Below are 22961 nucleotides of genomic sequence, written 5' to 3'. Positions count from 1 at the left end.
ATGAGTTTATAGCTTTAGATAAGGCTGGAGAAGAAGCTAAATGGTTCCAGAATTTCTTGGAAGATATTCCATTTTGGCCCTAACTAGTGCCTCCTATATGCATATATTGCGATAGTCAATCGGCAATAGGAAGGGCTAGAAGTGTTATGTATAACGGAAAATCTCGTCACATACGATGAAGACATAATACTGTTAGACAACTACTCTCTAGTGAAATTATCGCAATTGACTATGTAAAGTCAAAAGATAATATGTCGGATCCACTTGCAAAAGGCCTAAATAGAGAGTTGGTTGATAAATCATCAAAGGGAATGAGACTATAGCCGAGGACAAGTCACTATGACGGTAACTCTACCTAGAAGACTGAGGATCCCAACATCTAGGTTCAAGGAGATCAAACAAAGTCATTTTCAATATTGTCAAATAAAATTTTGGTCTATTCTCGTGATAAGACAATGTTTAGTACCAAAGATAAAGCGTTAAGGCTTTTTAATGGTTTCTAAGTATGATATAGAGTATGTCAAATAGTATATTTATGGGATAACACGTTTAGGAATCGCCTATATAAGTATGAAGTGTAAGCCGCTTCAATGCAAATTTTGTAAGGCCAGTTCTCTACGCATTTATGAACCAGGCAGTGTTAATGGCTGAAACGAACACAACAATGAGAACCAAAGGCGGTTAAAGGGTTGATTGTATGACTTATGGTTGTCTAGGTATACACTAAAGTTCGATGGTTCAAAGATACCAAATCTACCAATTGATCGAGTATATCAAACATAAGTTCACTATGGAAAGTTTAAAGGAAAACCTATTTATCCAGATGCGATTAATCCTTTCTTATAAATCACACAGTTTTTCATGCATGCATATTTTCAAATAGTCATTCCCCATTCATGTGGGGACTGTTGGGTTATTTTTATCTAATTAGACAAGAAGTGTGAATGAGAAAGGGAGGGAAACGAAAAGTTTGAAGTGTTTTCCTTTACTAATGCACTTTGTCCCTCATTGAAAAATGAAAAGAAAATCTTTGTGCTTATATAGAGAAACACTCCTTCTAGCTTTTAAAGAGTTGAGAAGAAGTGGTGCCTCGCGCCGTCGTCATCACTCGGCTTCGGTGTCAAATTTAATAATTTTTTGGACCAAATTTATTTCTCGTTTTCCGTTATTTGTTTTCTTTTTCCTAATATTTTTTCGTGATTAATTTCCTAACAGTCTAACGGAAGTTTTGAGTTTAAAATTCGCGACCTGACTTCTACCGAAATGGTACCTCATATGGACAGATACCTTCGCACCTATTCAACCTAGACAATTTGGCTATAAACTCATAGATTTTGCCTTATTTTTCAGCACCGAAAATATGCATACTCTCCCTTCTTTCTTCTACATTACTGCACTGTTTTTTCAAAGCAAAAAGTAAGCATAAATTGTTTACTGTTATTTGTTGAGTTCGACGAAGTCCTGTAATTTTCATTGCCGGTATTACAGAATAGTTGTCCCATTCTATTCTAGGAGAGATTAATCCAATAACCTTGGTAACAATGATGAGATTAAATTTCTTAAGGAAACACAATATTCTGTTGGGCTCAGAACTTTTATTTATGCTGTTTTTGCTTCTGTTTGTTTTATTTTTTGCAGAAATTATTTTCGAACACATGTTGATAATAGTAACCAAGAAAGGATTGATACAATTTAAGAGCTAAAAGAGAACATAAAAATTTGATTATCTCGATATTATTGAGATTTATTGTTCACACAGTAACACTTAACAATTTAATATATAACTTTAAAAAGTATCTAATTGCACAGCAATTATCAAAAGGTCATTATTTTGGAAGTATCAATCAAATTAATTACGCATTGAAGTCAACTGCACAAGCTACAGAGGCAGACCTATGTATAGAATAGAGGGGTCACCGGTCCCCGTTAACCTCGGCAAAAATTCTACACATATATATAAGTTAAAAATAGTCATATATTTTGCTTGGAACTCTTAAGATCAAAGGTCAATAAGGGCACTGATTGAGCAGCTTGCTCATGTACTCCCGCAACCTTTAAATTTTGAGTTCGCCTCTGACTAACCATGATAGAACTCTACTTTAGCCTCTGACTAACCATGATAGAACTCTACTTTATATATAAAGCCGATTTCATAAACTAGAGCAACCCGATATAGTAGGGAAAAATTAGAAAGCAGAAACTTTTCTTTGATCTAAAGGCACTGTGGTATATGCTGGAGAAAGTGTGAACCTATCCTGGGAAAAAACAGAAAAAGATTCTTTTCTTGCATCATATAATCACTTCATTTTCTTCCTTTTTGTCATATATTTCCCAATCCCTGTGCTTCTTTAAAGTCAATGTTGGCCACCGCCTTTCTATAAATATTCTTTGTTTCCTTTCTATTAATAAAGAACAAGGCAACACACACACACACATATATATATATATATATATATATATATATATATATATATATATATATATATATATATATATATATATATATATACTCTCTCAACTCAAAGCATAAGTCTAAAGTTTGGATTTTTTTTTGTTTTCTACCCGGTATCCGATACCAGCATTGAAACCCAATCATATTCGAATTCGCGCAGCATAAGGCTTCATTTGGGGGAAAGCGCTTCCTACCAAGGATTTTTTCATACCCAGAGCTCGAACCCGAGACCTTTAATAAGGAAGAGCAGCCTCATCCACTGCACCACATCCTTTTGTAGTTAAAAGTCTGGATCTGCCACTGTCCAATGTGAGAGTCTGATCTAGAATTCTAAACCACTAGCCAATTGCCTAGTTTTTGGCAACATCGACAACCATCCTAGGTGGAAAGATGACCATGAAATCATTTCAATAAGGAACAATACTTTTAAAAAGGTTAATCAAACTTTTTGATGGAAAAACTATGTAAATGGCTTCTTGACAATAATGGTCTAGTCAAAAGGTCACCACTTATGCTGAGGTACTGATATGACTGGGGTATTAAAACCATGAACAAATACATTTTTGCACTAGTCATCTGATATTTGAATGATGACAACTACCAAGTAAGGATTTGCATTAACGAGCAGCCAATGAAAGCAAAATAGTTATAGATTACTACTACTTTGTTTCCCTGGGGCTAAGTTAAAATACACGAAATCACGGAAGCACGATTTTCACCAAGAGGATTCATAAAATAAAATAAGTAAACACACAAAGAAACTAAGGGGATTCAACATCTAATAAATATAGATTAAAAAAAATTAACCTTATATATATAGTGTACTTTGAAGGGGAGCCTTCGTGTAACTGATAAAGTTGTTGCCGTGTGACTAGGAGGCTACGGATTTGAGTCATGGAAACAGCCTCTTGCAAAAATGTAGGGTAAGACGCATATAATAGGCCCTTGTGATTTGGCCCTTCCCCGGACTCGCACATAGCAGGAGCTTAGTTCATCGGGCTGCCTTTTATATACAGCATAATGTTCGGCGAAGGGTGCGGCTGAACTCCGTTCCGTCCACCTACGCCCCTGAATACGGGGGTACCTGTTAACTTTTTCATCCTGAGTAGTATAGTAGTATTCTTACTTCCTTTTGTTGACTTACCAAAACACAAGAGGTAAATCACCAGATGTTCACTCAAGGAAAGTAACATTAATTGTGTAAGAGTTCACAAGAACATTAAACAAACAAATCAAGCTGAGGTTTGAAATCTTTGAATCAAGGTTAATCCATTGTCAAAGTAATATACAGTTCTGCACCTTTCTCTTTCATTATAGCCAGCAGAGTTGTCAATACAAGGCATCTCTTATATTCCAAGAACTGACAAATTAAAAGATGGACTTCATCATCTAATTGTATTGGGAAAAAACTGAGTTTATATTAAAGATGACGTGGCATGACACGTGGTTTGGTTAAATGATCAAAACGCAACAATTGACTAAGAAGCACGGATGGAGATAGCCACGGGAAGAGGAATTTAAATAGGCACGAGACGAAGTGTAGATACGAGTCTCGTACCAATTCAAGTCATTTACAGCCAACGGATTAAAAGGTATTAAAGACAAAGATCTGATGACAGAAAGGAGTCCAAATTCATTATTAAATACCCGATACGTTAGAAAATTGGTATTTAATAGGAATTATTGTATAACGGCTTATTTAATATAATTTATTACTCATAATTATATCATTAAAACTGAGGCTTCATTCCTTTACCTAGAATTATCTATAAAAGGAAGAAGTATCATCATTTGTAAGGACACGGAATACTATTGGGAACTCATTGAAATACAAAACTATTTGTTGTTTTACCATCATTCTCAAAAGTAGTTTATTTTCGTCTCCTGATTATCAGTAACCCGAATTTCTTTTTAGCTTTGACCAAATACTCAGATTTTTGGTTAAACAAATTGGTTCCGTTTACCGGGAATCTGATAATCTTTTCTTTTAAGCTATATCTTGTCGATTGTCGTCACCATGTCAAACAACATCACCGACAATAACAGTAATAACACATTGGGAAACCATGAAAATCAATTCTATCAAAATCAAGATGACGTGGTTCCCTCCCCTCCAGATTCACCACGTCAATCTCGTGAAGGCACTTCTGTTACTGAATCTCGTGCTGATCAACAAGAACAATCTGAACACTTTGAAGAAGTTACAACTGAAGCTTTACAAAAGCTAATTGATGCACAGGTCGGCAAAGCTCTTCAGGCACTTGTTAGTCGATTGCCTGCTGCACCACCCACACCAACTCCTAATAATAATACATTGGAGAATCCCCGTTCTGGTCTTGATAATTCTGGAAACGGAGCAACCCCCAGTGAACCACAGGAAGGGGGACCAGGTAATTCAAATAATTCATATTTGCAAAATTTAGTACTAACCTTGCAGAAACAGATTAAGGAACAAAATGAGCGTATTGAACAAATCCCTGGAGTTCCGCCTGTAATAAAAGGAGTAGACATGGACAAATACTCACAACAACCATGGAAGCCTAGTGTTGCTCCCCTTCCAATTCCGAAAAAGTTCAAAATGCCTGACATCCCGAAATATGATGGTACTACAGACCCACGTGACCACGTGACTGCATTTACAACAGGCGTGAAAGGCAACGACTTGACCAAACAAGAAATTGAATCAGTATTGGTCAAGAAATTTGGAGAAACACTCACCAAGGGTGCATTAACCTGGTATTCTCTTTTATCTGAAAATTCTATTAATTCTTTTGCTGAGCTTGCAGATTCTTTTATTAAAGCACATTCGGGAGCACAAAAGGTTGAGAAAAGAATGGAAGATATTTTCAAAATCAAACAAGGAGATTCAGAGTTGCTTAGAAATTTTGTTGATAGATTCCAGCGTGAAAGAATGACTCTACCTCGTGTGCCTGATAATTGGGCTGCAATAGCCTTTGCAAGTAATTTAAATGACAAAAGTTCTGAAGCCACGAGACGACTCAAAGAAAGCCTTCGAGAATTTCCTGCAACCACGTGGAATGATGTTTACAACAGGTATAGTACGAAGCTGCGAATTGAAGAAGATACCGTACCTAAGTTTCATCATGAAGAAAGGGGTGGTCCCCGAAGATCAGAAACCGAAAAAAGATCAGGTAAAAACAGGTACGATCCATATATGGGACCTGCAGGAAAAGACCCACGGTCGAAACAAGATAGCCAGCAATATGATCAAAAATCGAGGAACAGGGACTCTGGCTCTTCTTCAAAATTCAGGAATGATCGGAACAGACAAGAATCACGAGATGATGACAGAAGTTTAAAGGCACGATTCGGCGAATATAATTTTAATGTCTCTACCTCCGAGCTCGTAGCTGTTTTAAGAAGCATGGGAGATAAGGTACGGTGGCCAAAAGAGATGCGGTCAAATCCAAATAGACGCAATCCAGATCATTGGTGCGAATTCCACAATGATCACGGGCACAAAACTTCAGAATGTAGATTCTTGCAGAGTGAAGTGGATCATCTATTGAAGCAAGGGTACCTCACTGAGTTATTTAGCGAGAAAGGAAAACAAGCTTATATGAAAAACAGGCAAGAGCCACCACAACCTCCTTCACCCAAGAGGACAGTGAATGTCATAAGCGGGGGAGAAGATATTCACGGCATAATCTACACAGCCTCCAACAAGGTTTCTAAGGTAACAATTACACACGGGAAACGGGTGCGCCAGGTCCTAGAAAATGAAAGTATTTCGTTCGATGACGCAGATACCGAAGGAGTGACAACTCCACATAATGACGCACTGGTAATATTTTTACTTGTACATGATACTAATGTAAAATGAGTTTTGATTGATCCAGGGAGTTCTGTAAATATTATATTACTAAGGGTACTACGGGAAATGCAAGCTGAAGACAAAATGATACCCAAGGCGCACACCTTGTCAGGCTTCGACAATTCAAGTGTAGTAACAAAAGGAGAGGTAATTCTAACAACTTTTGCTATGGGTGTTGTGAAGGAAACTAAATTTCAGGTAGTTGATATGGAAATGGCCTACAATATGATCATGGGGAGACCATGGATACACGATATGGATGTTGTCCCATCAACTCTACATCAGGTTATTAAATTCCCATCACCATGGGGAATTTGCCAAATTCGTGGGGATCAGCAGATGGCTAGAAGTGTCAACGCTGTAACAAGTACGAGCACCGTAAATAAAGAAAATAGCAATTACAGGAAACTGTTGAAGGTAAAAAAAAATCAAACTTCAGCTGAACAAGAAAAGACAGATTTGGACTCAATGCCTGACACAATTCAGGAACCTGAAGAAAATGAAAGCATCAAAATGACAATTGAAGAGCTCGAGGCAGTGATATTATTTGAGCAATGGCCTGAACGGAAGGTTTATGTCGGGGCCAATTTAAGCTTAAACATGCGAGGTATGATAACCGAATTTTTAAAAGCTAACTTAGACTGTTTTGCTTGGTCCCACACTGATATGACAGGGATACCACCGGATGTGATGACTCACAAACTCAATGAGGACCCTTCTTTCACACCAATAAAGCAAAAGAAAAGAAAGCAAGGTGCTTTCAAGAACCAGGTGATTCAGGATGAGGTCCAAAAATTATTGAAAATCGGATCGATACGTGAGGTAAAGTATCCTAATTGGTTAGCTAACACGGTGGTCGTACCCAAGAAAAATGGTAAGTGGCGTGTTTGTGTGGATTATACCGATTTAAATAAAGTCTGTCCAAAAGATTCCTTTCCCTTACCGCATATAGACCAACTAATTGATGCAACTGCAGGTCATGAACTTTTTAAGTTTTTTAGATGCATACTCAGGATATAATCAAATCAAAATGGATCCTGGTGATGAAGAAAAAACTTCTTTCATCACAGACAGGGGGACTTATTGTTATAAAGTAATGCCCTTTGGTCTCAAAAATGCTGGGGCAACCTATCAAAGGTTGGTCACCAAAATGTTCCAAGAACATTTAGGGAAAACAATGGAGGTATATATAGACGATATGCTCGTCAAAACCCAGCGATCTCATGATCATATTTCTCATCTATCTGTTACATTTGAAATTTTGCGAAAATTTAATATGAAACTCAACCCAGAAAAATGTGCATTTGGAGTTGCATCAGGTAAGTTTTTGGGTTTTCTTGTTTCTAACCGTGGTATTGAAGTGAATCCTTCTCAGATCAAAGCAATAGAAGAAATCCCTGATATCCTTACTAATAAAAAGGAAGTACAAAGATTAACGGGAAGAATTGCAGCTTTGGGGAGATTTATTTCCAAATCCTCAGAAAGGTGTTTTAAGTTTTTCTCTGCACTCAAAAAGCAAGATCATTTTGAATGGAATGAAGATTGTCAACAAGCCCTTAGAAATTTGAAAGCTTATTTGTCAAAACCACCGTTGTTGGCAAAACCAAAGGTGGGGGAAAAACTTCTCATCTATCTGGCCGTATCTGAAGTCGCGGTGAGTGCTGTTTTAGTCCGCGAGGACCAAGGTAAACAATCTCCTATTTATTATGTAAGTAAGTCCTTATTGGAAGCTGAGACACGATACCCACAGCTAGAAAAATTAGCATTAGCTTTGATCATGGCATCTAGAAAATTAAGACCTTATTTTCAATGTCATCCCATTAATGTAGTTACTGCTTTTCCGCTTCGAAATATTTTGCATAAACACGAACTTTCAGGAAGATTAGCAAAATGGGCTATAGAACTAAGTGAATATGAAGTTGTTTATCAACCCAGGACCGCTATAAAATCTCAAGTACTAGCTGATTTCGTGGCTGATTTTAGCCAGGGGATGCATTTAGAAGCAGAAAAAGAATTACTAGTTTTTAATGGTGCAAAACCGGGGACTTGGGTTTTATTCACTGACGGTTCATCTAATGTAAAAGGGGCAGGCCTAGGAATAGTCCTTGTACCACCTGCGGGTGAGACTATAAGACAGGCTATAAAATGTCATTCTATAACTAACAATGAAGCAGAGTATGAGGCTGTAATTGCAGGTTTAGAATTGGCGCGAGAACTCAGCATAACACAGATTATAATCAAGAGTGATTCTCAACTCGTGGTCAATCAAATGCTGGGGACTTATACAGCCAGAGAGACGCGAATGCAAGAGTACCTCGCAAAGGTACGAGAGTTAATAAAACAATTCCAAACTTGGAAAGTAGTGCAGATCCCAAGAGATGAGAATGTAGAGGCAGATGCTTTAGCAAATCTCGCATCTACAGCAGACGTAGCAAACAATACAAATGCTTCAGTCATACATCTATTTCATTCCGTTCTCGAATCTGATAAAAACGAGGTAAATTTTAATCATTTAACATGGGATTGGAGAAACGAAATTGTTGCCTTTTTACAGCACGGTACCGTGCCTAATGACAAAGGAAAGGCTCACGCGCTTCGCAAAAAAGCTGCTCGATATTGTTTATATCAAGGAAATCTTTATCGAAAGATGTTCGGTGGACCACTAGCAAGGTGTCTCGGACCCTCTCAAACAGAATATGTGATGAGAGAAGTACACGAAGGACATTGTGGGAATCACGCAGGGGACGGTCACTGGTAAGAACATTAATTCGCACAGGATATTATTGGCCTAAGATGGAAGAAGAAGCAACCAGTTTCGTGTCCAAATGTGATAAATGTCAAAGGTACGGTAATAATATGCACAGACCAGCTGAGTTACTACATCCTATTATAGCCCCGTGGCCCTTTATGAAATGGGGAATGGATATCGTAGGTCCACTTCCACAAGCAAAAGGTCAGGTAAAGTTTTTACTTATACTTACAGATTACTTCACTAAATGGGTAGAAGCAGGGGCATTTAAACAGGTACGAGAGAAGGAAGTTAAAGACTTCATATGGCGAAATATAATATGCCGCTTTGGAGCACCAAAGGAGATCATGTGTGACAATGGACCACAATTCATTGGAGCTCAAATCACAGAATTTCTTCAAAGTTAGCAGATCAAAAGGATAACGTCTACGCCATACCATCCAGTAGGTAATGGACAAGCAGAATCTACTAACAAAGTCATTATCAACAACTTAAAGAAGAGGTTACAGGATTCAAAAGGTAATTGGCCTGATGTGTTACCTGGAGTATTATGGGCTTATCGTACAACGACCAAAACAGGCACTGGAGAAACACCATTTTCAATGGTTTATGGTGCGGAAGCCTTAATTCCAGTTGAAATAGGTGAGCCAAGCACACGGTACGATCAGGCAACGGAGGAATCTAATGATGAAGAGATGCGGGTCAGCCTTGATTTACTTGAAGGAAGAAGAGAAGCTGCATTGATAAGGATGGCAGCACAAAAGCAAGTAATTGAACGATATTACATTAGGAAAGCACGCCTCAGATTTTTCAAAATTGGGGACTTCGTGCTTAAAAAGGTGTTCCAATCTACAAAGGCTGCTAACTCAGGAAAGCTAAGTCCAACATGGGAAGGACCGTACAAAGTCCGTGACATTGCAGGAAAAGGAGCATACCAGTTGGAGACAATGGACGGTAAAGTTTTACCCTCACATTGGAATGTCGTCCACTTAAAAAGATATTACTTTTGAGAAAGTACCTACGGTCAGGTATCACCATGTTAAAATTTCTCTCTTGGATTATTAATATTTTACTAACGATTTTAGATGCTAGGCAAAATACCCTAACTCGTGCCAAATGATGAGTCACAACCTGCAAGGCAAAATGGAGTATTCTTAAATTCCTAGCCCAGGGTTACAATTAATCTGATGGAAATACACACGAGTTAGGCAGTCTTCATCTTATAATCGCACCTTCGAGTCCCGTATATCTTTCTGTTTCAGGAAAAGGGCCAAAGTAAAAGAAATAAACAAGTGCTCGAGGCTTCATACTTCACCGCTCAAACACTTGGGGGACTACAATATTGTACACAGATACGTGTAGAAATGCAGATACGAATATCGAACAACAGAGTCAAGTGTTGAGTAAAAGTTACGAAGTCTTCAGCATTCATGAGAATAACAGAGTCATCTCTCAAAACTCATAAACAAAGTCACCTCTCAAACCCTTCTTAATATATAAAGATAGGGTCATGACTATGTACTGAAACAGGTTATGAAGAAAAACCTTGTTTATTCTATGTTATGTACAAATCTGTTACAAGAAAAACAGTTACGAGAAAGTTGTAGATGTATTGTAATACATGTAATAGTCAAACACTTGTTAAAGTTTATGAATAAAAACTTGCCAAAGTTGTTTCATACAAAACGTGTGTATTCCTATTTCTTTCATCGTATTATAACACCATTATGAAGTTGAGACGTCTTCTTCATTAAGTGTCGATAAAATAAAAGGGCCCTCTTTTATAAGTCTCATGTTGATAATCCATGAGAAGAATCATAAAGCATTTTAAAAGGATAAAAATGCTAAGCTATTCCATAAGTCCTAGATAAATAGGCAAGAATAGAATATACAGAAGTACCGATAAAACTTCTTAATATAAAAAAAAACTAAGTACAAACTTAGTCAACAAAGCATTTGTTTTTTACAAATGCCCCATTATGATAACTGGGGACTTCATCAAAAGATCCCTTACAACAATTTCATTTTCAGCTAGTCACTGAAGGGTTTGGAACATCAGAAGTTTCACCCTCGGGAGCAGGAATTGCAACCCCAATTGCTGCAGTAGCCACTTCTTCATTTAAAAGTTCTTCCGTTCCAGGAACTTCAAGTAGAGGAGAAGGAGTATCAATAGATTGTTGACTTTTCTCGATGGTATCTACGACTTTGGCCAGTTCAGACTGCAAGTCAAAGCCTTCCTGAACAGCTTCCGTCAAAGCATCACGGCGAGATTTTAGGAAAGCCCAACTCACCTCTATGTTGAAGTTCTCCTCCAGAAGTCCATATTCCTTTTCCCACATAGCAAGATCGTTTTCAAGATTTGATGCTCAGCTAAATGGGAATCAAGGGAAGCTTCAAGAGAGGCATGAGAACTCTTCAAGGCATGAATCTCGTCAGAGGAGGTCTGCAAGTCAGCTTGAGCTTGAGTCAAGCTTTGCACTAACTCTCCTGCATACTCTTTTTTCTTAGCCAAAAGTGCCTTAAGCTCCCTAACTTCTTCACTAGCCTTTGATAATTGTTCTGACAAAGAGCATTCCAAAAGCTCTTTGTCTCTTTTAAATTGGCTTGAAGAAGCCTTGGCAGTTGCCAGTTCAGAAGTCAAACCACGATTTTGCTGCTCTAGGAGGTTTTTATTTTCTTGCAACTCCTCTATGGTCCCTTGAGCATTCTCAAACTGTTCTTTCCAATTGACTGCTTCAAGCTGGGCTCCCCTAGCTATTTTTTCGGCCTCGTGGACAATTTTTTCAGACTCACGGGCTTTTCTTTCCAGGAGGGAAATTCTTCCCATTAATTTCGTACCAATGAGGTTAGCCTACAAAGACAACTCATAGAAATGAGGGATTGAAGATAAAAAAAAAACTTGTTGGTAAGAAGAGGAAAAATACCTTCAAAGTAGAATGAACTATGTCATTCATCAGAGTCAAGCAGTTATGGCTCCATATTCTTCTTCTCAATATCTCCAATTAGGGGCTCGAGCCAAACATCGGCTCTACCAGTCTTTCTCAAGAGGCTATGGTTGGCAGGAACTTCAAGAGTAACACTTCTCATAGTCATACTTCCACTGCTAGAACCCGTCTCTGTACGATGAACAGAGGGAAGAGGAGCAATGGAAGGAATGGAAGGAGAAGATGTAGAAACAGGAATGGAAGGAGAAAATGTAGAAACCAACGCAGGAGCGGAAGCAGGTGCAGTAGAAACTGTCAAGGGAACGAACATAGGAGCGGCAGAAACTGGCAAAAGAACGGAAGTCGTCAAAACTGGTGAAGAAATACTTACGGTTGGCAGTGGAATTGAGGAAATAGGAACGAATGAGGAAAGAGGAGCTTCATCAAAAACAGGGTCGAGCTCGCCACTCTCGAAACCACTATCAAAAAGATGCTGAATTGACTCATTATTATCTCTTGGTTCGGTGTCCTCGTCAGAATGAATCAAAACAGGCTCGGTGGTTGAGGTTCGAGCAGGAGTATCTTCAATTTCAGCATCAATGATTATTCGCCTCCTGACCCTTGGCCTGGTAATTAGGGAGTTACCCTCCTCTTCTTCAGAACTTTCTTTTATAGCTTTCCTTTTTGACAGCAAGGCTCGAGCCTTATCCAAATCAAGAGCAGCATTAGCAGACATGCGAATGGCCATAGCTACTTCAGTCGTCATTCCTCTAACGCCAAATCCTGATTAAAGGAAGGATATACATGATCAAAATTGAGGAAAAAATGCTTAACATGTAAAAAAAACATATAAAAAGGGGCATACCATGTGTTTTCACCTTCCAGCCATGTAAGGAAGAAATCAATTTCCAAGTTCTTTGCTCCCTAGAAGCAATCTTCAAAAGTGAGTCTACCCAACCACGGAAGTTGGGAATAGGTTTCACATCTCCCATGGTTGCTACAAAAACCCAAGAAGAGACGAGGTTAAAAACAAATTTCTTTTGAAATTCTCAAGAGTAGGTACGGTAAGTAAAAGGAAACCTACGTTCAAAATTCCACTTCTCAGGGAAGGGAGTATTTGTTTCGCCAATCAAGTCCACCGTACGAACAGCAACGTAACGGATATACCATCCATGATCTTTGTCATCTTCAGGATTTACCAGAACTTTTTTGCTCCTTGCAGTTAAGGTAAAAACCTCATGGCGTATTAAGTTAGGGTGGTATAAATGAATGAGGTGAGAGAAGGTGAAATTGACATTGGCTTTGGAGGATAAGTATCTCAAACAAGCCACTGTTCTCCACACTAGGGGACCGATTTGGGCCAAACAAATTGTAAAGAAACGGCAAAAATCAAGAATAACTGGGTCAATCGGAGGATTAAAACCTAAAGTGAAGGGGTAAGTATAAACAAAAGAATACCCACTTCTAAAGGAGGAAATTCTCTGATTTGGGGAAGGAATTGACATTCGAAGACTATCCTTCCAGTTACAATCTTTTCTTATGGTGGGGATTGTAAGCTCGGTTACTATTGTAGGGTAAGTATCGGCTTTTTCCAAATTTGCAATTTGCTTTTGAAGAGACGTTTTGTCACTTTCAAAAGACAAATCGCTGGGAACTATCTCATCAACTAAGGGTTCTTGAGAAGAATCAAGAATTTCTCTACTTCTAGAAGAGGGGGCCTTTGGGATAGAACTCCTTGAAGAAGAACCAGAGGAGCCACCTCGAGTAGATTCTAACCCTGTTCGAAGCCTACCTCCTCCGCCTCTTCTGTGTCTAACAAGGGCGTTGGGGAATTGGTCTAGAATCGGAACTTTTTTACGGTTAGGGTTTGAAGATGACATTGTTAGGAAGGATAAGTCGAAAGAAAGTAGAAATGAAGAAGAAAATGTTTGCTGAAGATTTGTGACGAAGACAAAGGAAGAAAAAGTTATGAATATAATGGGAACCGTCAAACTTAGAAGTGTAATAATGGAAAGCCTATAATAAAGGCAACTATCACTTCGTGAATAGTGAGAATGAAGAAGTCTTGAAAAAGGGTGTAAATAGCAGAATCAATCAGAAAATGACACATGGGCAGAACATTAAATGGAAAAGATTACTGAGGCGTTAATACTGTCATAAGCATTAATTGTGGCAAAAATTCCTTTTTTATGAAGATCCACTTCCCAATTATTTAATTGATAAATAAATGGAAAGTGGGGGGACTATCTGTATTGGGAAAAACTGAGTTTATATTAAAGATGACGTGACATGACACGTGGTTTGGTTAAATGGTCAAAGCGCAACAATTGACTAAGAAGCACGGATGGAGACAGCCACGGGAAGAGGAATTTAAATAGGCACGAGACGAAGTGTAGATACTAGTCTCGTACCAATTCAAGTCATTTACAGCCAACGGATTAGAAGGCATTAAAAACAAAGATCTGATGACAGAAAGGAGTCCAAATTCATTATTAAATACCTGATACGTTAGAAAATTAGTATTTAATAGGAATGATTGTATAACGGCTTATTTAATATCATTTATTACTCATAATTATATCATTAAAGCTGAGGCTTCATTCCTTTACCTAGAATTATCTATAAAAGGAAGAAGTATCATCATTTGTAAGGACACGGAATACTATTGGGAACTCATTGAAATACAAAACTATTTGTTGTTTTACCATCATTCTCAAAAGTATTTTATTTTCTGTCTCCTGATTATCAGTAACCCGAATTTCTTTTTAGCTTTGACCAAAGACTCAGATTTTTGGTTAAACACTAATACCACTAAAAGCTCGTTTCCATTTTCGATATTGAAATAATCTAGTTAGAAGATCCAATATTTTCACTTGAATGTTTGTTTTACATGACTCGGAATAGAAAAGAGTTCAATAACACTATACTCCATTTCTCTATATCAAGGAGTATCGATAATTTTCATGTTTAACAGTATAACAAGACGAAGTTTCTCATCTTGGTCATTTTCTTGCATATCGTGGAAATTATAAAAGCCACATTTAATCAACTACAACAACAAAAAACCCAAATTAATCCCACAAATGGGGTCTGGGGAGGGTAGTGTACACAGACCTTAACCCTACGTGGTAAAGGTCGAGAGGCAAGAAGCCACATTTAATCAAAGAGTAAAAATATCAAGATCAGTATTACCATAAGAGCTTCAGACTCTTCCCTAGAACTGTTGTATCAAATGCCAAACCCCCTTCATTCATCATTATAGATCCCCAGAAAACTCTGCAGCAAGTCGAATATAATGTCCAAAGTCACCACATGCTGTCAATTCATGGATATAATGTTTTTGTTAACTTTTTCTTTCTCCCTTTTTTTTTTGTGCGTATCGGAAATTATTATATTAACAGGTGTTTATCAGCTTTGTTGACCACATGCGTACTAACCGGCTACCATCTCCAAGTTTGGTATCACTTATCCTCCTTTTACCTTTTCTTTCAGATTCTGGTGAAGTTGGTTCCACAATTTTCACAGGTGGTTCAGGATTTCCTACTCCTATTGATGATTCGACAACTTTATTCACCATTTCCACGACTTCACTCATTTTCGGCCTTGACTTTGGATGTCTCACCAAGCAGCGGTTGGCGACAATAGAGAGCTTCTGAGCTGACCTTGAGATTTTACCTTCAAGCCTTGGGTCTAATATGTGCTGAAATTTCTTAGAATCTGATATGTATGGTTTTACCCACTCTAAAAGCTTCTGCTCAATCCTCGGACGATTTCGATCTAATGGGCGTCGACCAGTAATCAGCTCATATAGAAAGACCCCATAGCTCCACACATCACTCTTGGATGTCAGACGGCCAGTTTGAACATATTCGGGAGCTGCATATCCCATGGTTCCAACAACCTGATACAATAGAAAGATAATATAATATGCTTACGTTGTTTCCAATAATACATAGAATTGATAAAAGCTAACAAACAAAATAAAAGATAGGTTGCTTAAGGGGGAAGAAAAGGCTCGGAAAGCATGCTAGCTAGGGACAAGGGGTGGTTCTTGTGTTGAATTTACTTCTCCTTGCCAGTCTTCTTATGGTTAAAAGTTAAGGAAAACGGAAAAGGGCCTAAAGTACCCCTATCGTATGGCAAATGGTTTATAAAAGCCCCCCGTCCATCTATCTGTCTGAAAATATATAGGACGTTAATTCTATTATCAAATATACCCCGCGACTAACGAAACTCCATGTGGGCATCTCATTAAATGATGTGGCGTTCTTTCATTTATCCATGTGGCTCAGTAGGGTTGACATTGTATTTGAGTAATTTTCGACCCATTTAACAGATCCGACCCATTATTTTTTATGTGGTCACTTCTTTTATCTTATACCCAATGATTTGCTTGCATTAATTGTTGGTGGTGATAAAAACAGAACGCAGCCCTTTGAGGGTGATACTTCGGAACAGCTACCATCAGAATTCTCCCATCAAAGTCTTGAGCCTACAAGTAAGTTTGTGTCGAATTTACCTTCTTCACCGCGTGGGGGGCCTGAGCTTGTGTACAAGTCCAGTAAAAGGGAGGCAGCACCGATGATCCTTACTTGTGAAGACCTTGAGCATACAATGTTGTCAGAGTTCAGCGAGAAGAAGTCTAATTCACAGCCACAAGGCTGGAGTACTAATCGTACAAAGACTGAAAAACCTGTAAATGTGGATAGCCAGGCATATCAGCACCTCCTTTCATTATTACAGAAGGGGCCAAATCTTGGAAATGTGACACAGAGGTCCAATGCTGGCATTGAATCATTGGAGGCACATGGTGAGACTACCGTGCAAGACAGATCTAAGAAGGAAGATAACAATAGTCATGCTTCAGGGAATACACTCACTCTTGAATCACTTTTTGGAACTGCTTTTTTCGAAGGAAAAAGACAAGATTTAATTAGTTGAAAAAGAGAAATTTTGGGGAAGAAGACTCGGGTAAGCAACCTGATGACCTAGTTTCTAAATTGGGGAAGAAGACAAGTAAAATATATGGGTACTCTGGTTAAAAGAGTGGTATAAGGTAAAAGGAGTGGGTCGGATCGGTTAATTGGGTCGAAATTACCCAAATACAATGTCAGCCCCACTGAGCCACGTGGACAAATGAAAGAACGCCACATCATTTAATGAGATGCCCACATGGAGTTTCGTTAGTCGCGAGGGTATATTTGATAATAGAATGAACGTCTTATATATTTTCAGATGGATAGATGGACGGGGGCTTTTATAAACCATTTACCATACGATAGGGGTACTTTAAGCCCTTTTCCGTAAGGAAAATACACATTTACCGCAAAAACTACCCGTCCTTGTTCAACATATTACAGAGGCGGACCCAGGATTTGAAGGTCGTGGGGGAGCTTTTGCACTCAACCAAAATCTGCTTTGTATATAGGGTGTCACTACTAATATATTACTTTTTTTAACGACATGTTCATGTATACATGAAATTTTTACCGAACTTTCCGTGTACCGGTGACCCCTCTCTTTACAACATAGGTCCACCTCGGAACATATAGGTCGAACACGTGTAGAATTATTTCAAGGACTAATTAACTAGATATATCAAACCTTATCATATGGACAAATGATAAATTTGATGAAAAATAGATTCAATTAATTAGACGCAGTACCTGGTGCAAGTGAAATATAGAGGTTTTACTGGATTTTGACATAATCCTTTACTAAAGGAGCGTATGTTAGTTAGCTAAATAGACACTGGACCGAAAATGAAGTCATGCAAAAGTCAATGTGTCTGGACCCTTTTTTTGTTAAAAGGTAACAGGGATGAAAACTAAAATTAGTCGGAGGACTATCATTAGCAAAGAAGTCTAGTGAAGACTTTAGGTAGATTATGGTTGATCATTTCAAGAAAACGAGTTAGGTCTATGCAGAGGCAGAGCTGAGATTTTAACTTTATGGGTTTTAGATTTAGAACAACGACTTCAAGTAGATAACTGGGTTCTAAATTCAATATTTGTACATATTTATTGAATTTTTTAATACAAATACACTGTTTGAGAAAAAGTTATACCCTGGGTCTACATGAAAGTCTCTCAATATCTTAGTATCCTACATTAATTAGAAAAACTAATAAACAAGCAAGAATAAGTGAAAAAGACCAAAGGCAAAGATCTTGTCAGCTAATATGTATTGAGATGCATGCCAACAAGTTATGGGAGCATACCGCAGTTGAGACATGGGTTAGACCCTCAGGAGGTCCCAACCTAGCAAGTCCAAAATCTGATAACTTTGCATTCCATTGCTCGTCCAAGAGAATGTTTGAAGATTTGAAATCTCTGAAGATGATCTACAATATTTATAAAAAAAAAAAAAATAGAGACGTCATGCTTAAGAACGATAGCTGACTCAAAACATTTATAACTTGAGTCAACAAAAACAAGGTACAAGGGGCTGAAGTTTTACGCCTTTATATATATAGGTATAAAGAGCTAAGCGGAAAAAGTACCTGAACATCCATTTCCTCATGTAAGTAAGTTAAGCCACGAGCAGCATCTTGGGCTATCTTTAACCTCATTGCCCAGGAGAGAGGCGTTTCTGACCTAGCTGACAAATGGTTTTCGACACTTCTGTTAGGCATGTATTCATACACCAAAAGGCGCTGGATTCCTCTCTCGTCATCTTCTGCACAATAGCCAACCAATTTGACGAGGTTTTGGTGTTCAGCCACCCCGAGAACGTTGACTTCTGTTACCCACTCTTTGTGGCCCTGTTGAATAGAAGCAGGAATAGTACGTTATTGGATGTTGAATAGTTTATTTCTAATTGAAAGTGGTCGACTCACCATATATTAACTAGGTCAGGCAAAACATGGTACAACGAGAGTATTACCATGCTTGATGATCAATGAGACCATTAACTTTTTTTTTTTAATAAAAGAGGATCATTCAATCAACAATATCAACTAACTACAGCTCAATCTCAAACTAGTAGCATATTCCACTCTTTTGAGGTTAAATAAATAAAATATAGAGCAGTTCCACAAAACTCCAGTGAAGAAAAACAATGATGTGGATCTTGGAGTAAGAAAAATAGAAGTTCAATATCACTCTGCTCAAGTCACATATAAGATGAATGCAAGCATAAGAAAATATGTCTAAGATATTGGACATCTTAAACCAAAGGAGAATTCAAGAGGATGATGAACTCTCGTCATGACTAGCTATCAACAAATTTGAGGAAAATAAACCCTTTTCTATTAGCTACTCTTATTTTTGTTTATATGTGAAAGGTCATATCGGACAAAACTTCCGTTTACAGCAAATGTTCTATTCAGGCAGTAATAGACAATCCAAAACTAGTCAACAAATCACCAATCTCCCATCTGCCATCTACAATTTTTCAAATATGCATCTCTGGTCATTATTTAGATGGGGCGAGTACATCACTATACCTAAAAAGAACCGAGGAAATGTACAAAAGAAAGGACATGTTTTAACCAAAAAAGAAGATCACTCAAATCCATGGGCTTTCATGTGCACAGTTTGATAAGATATTTTGATAACATCAAGCCAACTCAATCAGTATGTATATATGTCGTTGTGGCTCTATAGATATACAAACATTAAAGTTAAAATATTTCCCTTAGCAACTTCATACTGTAGAGTAGTTTGCTTTGTTCTTGCAAGTTTTTTTGTCCTAAAAAAGTTGCCAAAGTTTTTTAATACAGCTCCGTACGAGGCTTATATGGTAAGAGAAATGAATGAAGTGGTACCCTACAAAGTATTAACACCAAAATACCAACACCTAATTAATAGAGATGTCAAAGTGCAAGATCCTAAGTTTTCTAATACACCGCCGTACGAGGCTTAAATGGCAAGAGAAATGAATGAAGTGATGCCCTACAAAGTATTAACACCAAAATACCAACACCTAATTAATAGAGATGTCAAAGTGCAAGATCCTAAGTTTTCTAATACACCGCCGTACAAGGCTTAAATGGTAAGAAAAATGAATGAACTGTGACCCTACAAAGTACTAACAGCAAAGTACCAACACCTAATAAATTGAGATGTCAAAGTGCAAGATCCTAAAATTTCTAATACATAACTATTCGAGCTTAAAAAAGAAAGTATTTACCTGTAATCCTCTCCTACCGAGTTGTTTTACAGCCACGTCAATCTTTTTAACAGAATCCTCACCACTCTTTACAGTGGCCTTATATACACATCCAAATCCGCCTTCTCCAATCTTGGTAGTACGATTGAAATTCTTCGTTGCTGATTTCAGTTCTGAGAATGTAAATACCCTGAGATTGGAAGGCCTATCCGACAGGCTTGGAAATTGGCTCCTTCCTCTGGACTCTGTGCTGGTATCTGATGCATTCTGAGAGCTGCACTCAAGACGCGAATTCCTAAATTCGCGATCAGACAGAACAGAAGAGGAGGATAAAACGGAATTTGAATTCACTGTCTTAGGTTCTTCCTTCTTGTCGCCAACGTAGAACTGAAAACACTTCATGTCCTTCAGTATAGTACTTAAATACGCTCCCTGCAGATTCAAATCCAGAATGGAATCTTAATATCAAGTAACACATGGCACGTATTTCTGTACATCATATTTAGAATTCTAATTACACGATCGGCTGCAAAATACACAGAAGAATTTAAGGAATATAAAATGCCACATGCCTTGTTTAAGTAAAAATAAGGACAAGATAAAGAAACAGACAAAAATGAAAATGACAAATAGGCAGAAGACTACCAACCAAACCCATGGAAATGCAAAAAGAAAGAGAAGCCATTAACTAGTAAATCAATTCTCTCCTACCAAACCCAAATGATAAATGCAGAAGCGGAGTCAGGATTCAACTTTATGGATTCTGGATTTTAGAACAACGACAATAACTGATTCTGAATTTAATATTTGTATATTTATTAAAAAAAATTACACCAAATACACCGTTTGAGCAAAAGCTATTGGGTCCAAAACCGTACTCGGGCTTCTAGCTCCCCCGGGACATATGCCCCATGGCTCTCAAAAGAAAATGCTCTAAAACCCTTGAAACAGAAACAACAACTCAACCCCAAACTAATTGGCTTGCCTATAGGAAATCTCAATAACCACTATGTTTCATTTGGACCACAAAAGTTGAACCAATTCCAAGACAATACTTAATTATCAAGACTAGAGCTAAACCAGCAAACTGAAGCACAAATCAAGCAAAATAAAATAACCCAAAAAGGTAAAATTACCAGAAATGAAGAAAACCCACCATCTACAGGTCACAAAGATTCAATCTTTTTCAGTTCTTGGATACCCAAATGCCCAAAATTACAGTTCCTGTGGAAAAAAAAAACAATATTCAGCTTTTTACTTTGACTGCCAACAGACAAAAAAATGGTACTCAAAATCTTGAAAAAAAAAACTCACCTTTATGCTGCTAAATCTGAAAAAACAGGATAATTTTTAACTCACTATGTTTATAAGTGGCAATATTATTTGGATTTTGATCATTTTCATAGGGAAGATACAGCTCCAATAAGAGGCAATCTCTGTTCAAATATGGCAAAGACTTGGAATGGCTTGAAAAGTCTTCACACGGCAACATTTGAAGTCTGCTAATCAAACAAACTAATAAAACCATACCCCACATAAGGAAAGTTTTCTCCAAAACAGTATGTTCACACTGTTATTTTCAAGAAAAGTTTGACACAATTGTTTAAATTTAAATTTACTCATCAAAATCTATGCTAATAATAAGATGGAATTTGCACAATGGTGGGGAATGGGACAGTATCACATTTTTTTAGCCCCTCATGCAGAGAAAAATGTATTCTTTTTGGAGAAAGAATGGGTCGTTGAGTATAGTTGGGAAAATTTTAATGTTGAAAACAGGGTGCAGGGTGCTTAATAGCACACACGGAGCCAAAATTTTAAATTTGTGGGTTCGAGATTTTAATTATTTTAAGTAATCGAGTTCTAAATTAATAATTTATACATATTTAATAAAAATTATATGACAAATATATGATTTGAACTAAAACTACTGTGTTCGACCAAATCTGTATCCGACAGTGTGGCTCCGCCTTCGCTTAATAACTTGTTTGGATGGTCGTTACATATTATATTGTTCCTATTATTACTTTAAATACAATATTTGTTTTGATTGTTAATTTAAATTTTGTTATATCGTATTGTTAAATTCGTTGTTATGTAACGATGAAAAAAATCTTTTTTATTATGTAATGACTGATTTGGTGTGATCGCATTATTACGTTATTTTATTCTCATTTTGCCCTTATTATAATTCTATTTTATTCTTTATTTTACCTTTTTTTAATAATTATTCTATCCTATAATTCACTTTTTCTTTGTAATATTGTAAGGTGTGTGACATTATGAAACAACAAAAAAACAATATAATCTTATCTAAATGTTATATTCATATAATATAATATAATACGATACAATACATTTAGAAATAATATGTGTAAAACTTGTTTAGGTGTCCATTCATGCCAAAGAGTTTAGGTATTCTGTATTTGAGATACTACACTTACCCCTAACTTGTATTGATATATTTATAACAAAACTGGTTTTAAAGATAATTTTCAATAATATTCCATAATTACCATTTCTAATCTTAACTATTTCATTTGTACTCCTATTCTTTGTTTAGTAACATAGACCTCCCCTTTTAAAAAATATATAGGCTACCATATTGCAATCTTTTGAATAGTATTTCAAGTCTCTCTTATATCTAAACATTATTTGAATAAACAATTACAAGAGCAAATGAAACTACTTCCAAAGTCCACTTCATTTGACACATTTTTTTTTTAATTTCTCCGGAAAAAAGACATATTTTTATATTTAAAAATAATTTATATTTATTTTTTATTTTATGTGTAATGATGTGATTTTATAACTAGACAAAAGTATATATGTAACACCCCGAAAATTTCGAAGTACTTAAGCGCTATTAAGAAATTTGATGTGTGTTAA

General features: G+C 37.1%; 2 protein-coding genes across 3 annotated transcripts; both read right to left on the bottom strand.

Moving 5' to 3' along the window:
* Positions 1 to 12003: 12003 nt before the first annotated feature.
* LOC104216205 (flocculation protein FLO11-like) lies at positions 12004 to 12952 on the bottom strand. The gene is made up of 2 exons (XM_009766210.2): positions 12826 to 12952; positions 12004 to 12743 (listed from the first exon to the last, which is right to left on the bottom strand). Exons 1-2 carry the CDS (start codon positions 12950 to 12952, stop codon positions 12004 to 12006), a joined length of 867 nt encoding a protein of 288 aa, XP_009764512.2.
* A 1856-nt stretch (positions 12953 to 14808) lies between these two features.
* LOC104216204 (serine/threonine-protein kinase PCRK1) lies at positions 14809 to 21797 on the bottom strand. 2 transcript variants are annotated; one of them, XM_009766209.2, is made up of 6 exons: positions 21387 to 21797; positions 21209 to 21296; positions 20094 to 20504; positions 18463 to 18723; positions 18181 to 18303; positions 14809 to 15861 (listed from the first exon to the last, which is right to left on the bottom strand). In XM_009766209.2, the coding sequence occupies exons 3-6, from the start codon at positions 20472 to 20474 to the stop codon at positions 15355 to 15357; spliced, it is 1272 nt and encodes a 423-aa protein (XP_009764511.1). In that variant the 5' UTR covers positions 20475 to 20504; positions 21209 to 21296; positions 21387 to 21797; the 3' UTR covers positions 14809 to 15354. The 2 variants fall into 2 exon arrangements, with proteins under 2 accessions (XP_009764511.1, XP_009764510.1); XM_009766208.2 differs by having other exon boundaries at positions 21229 to 21296.
* Positions 21798 to 22961: the final 1164 nt, after the last annotated feature.

Source organism: Nicotiana sylvestris, chromosome 7 (assembly GCF_000393655.2).
Source record: "Nicotiana sylvestris chromosome 7, ASM39365v2, whole genome shotgun sequence".
Lineage (NCBI taxonomy): Eukaryota > Viridiplantae > Streptophyta > Magnoliopsida > Solanales > Solanaceae > Nicotiana > Nicotiana sylvestris.
This window is presented reverse-complemented; position numbering and strand designations above follow the sequence as displayed.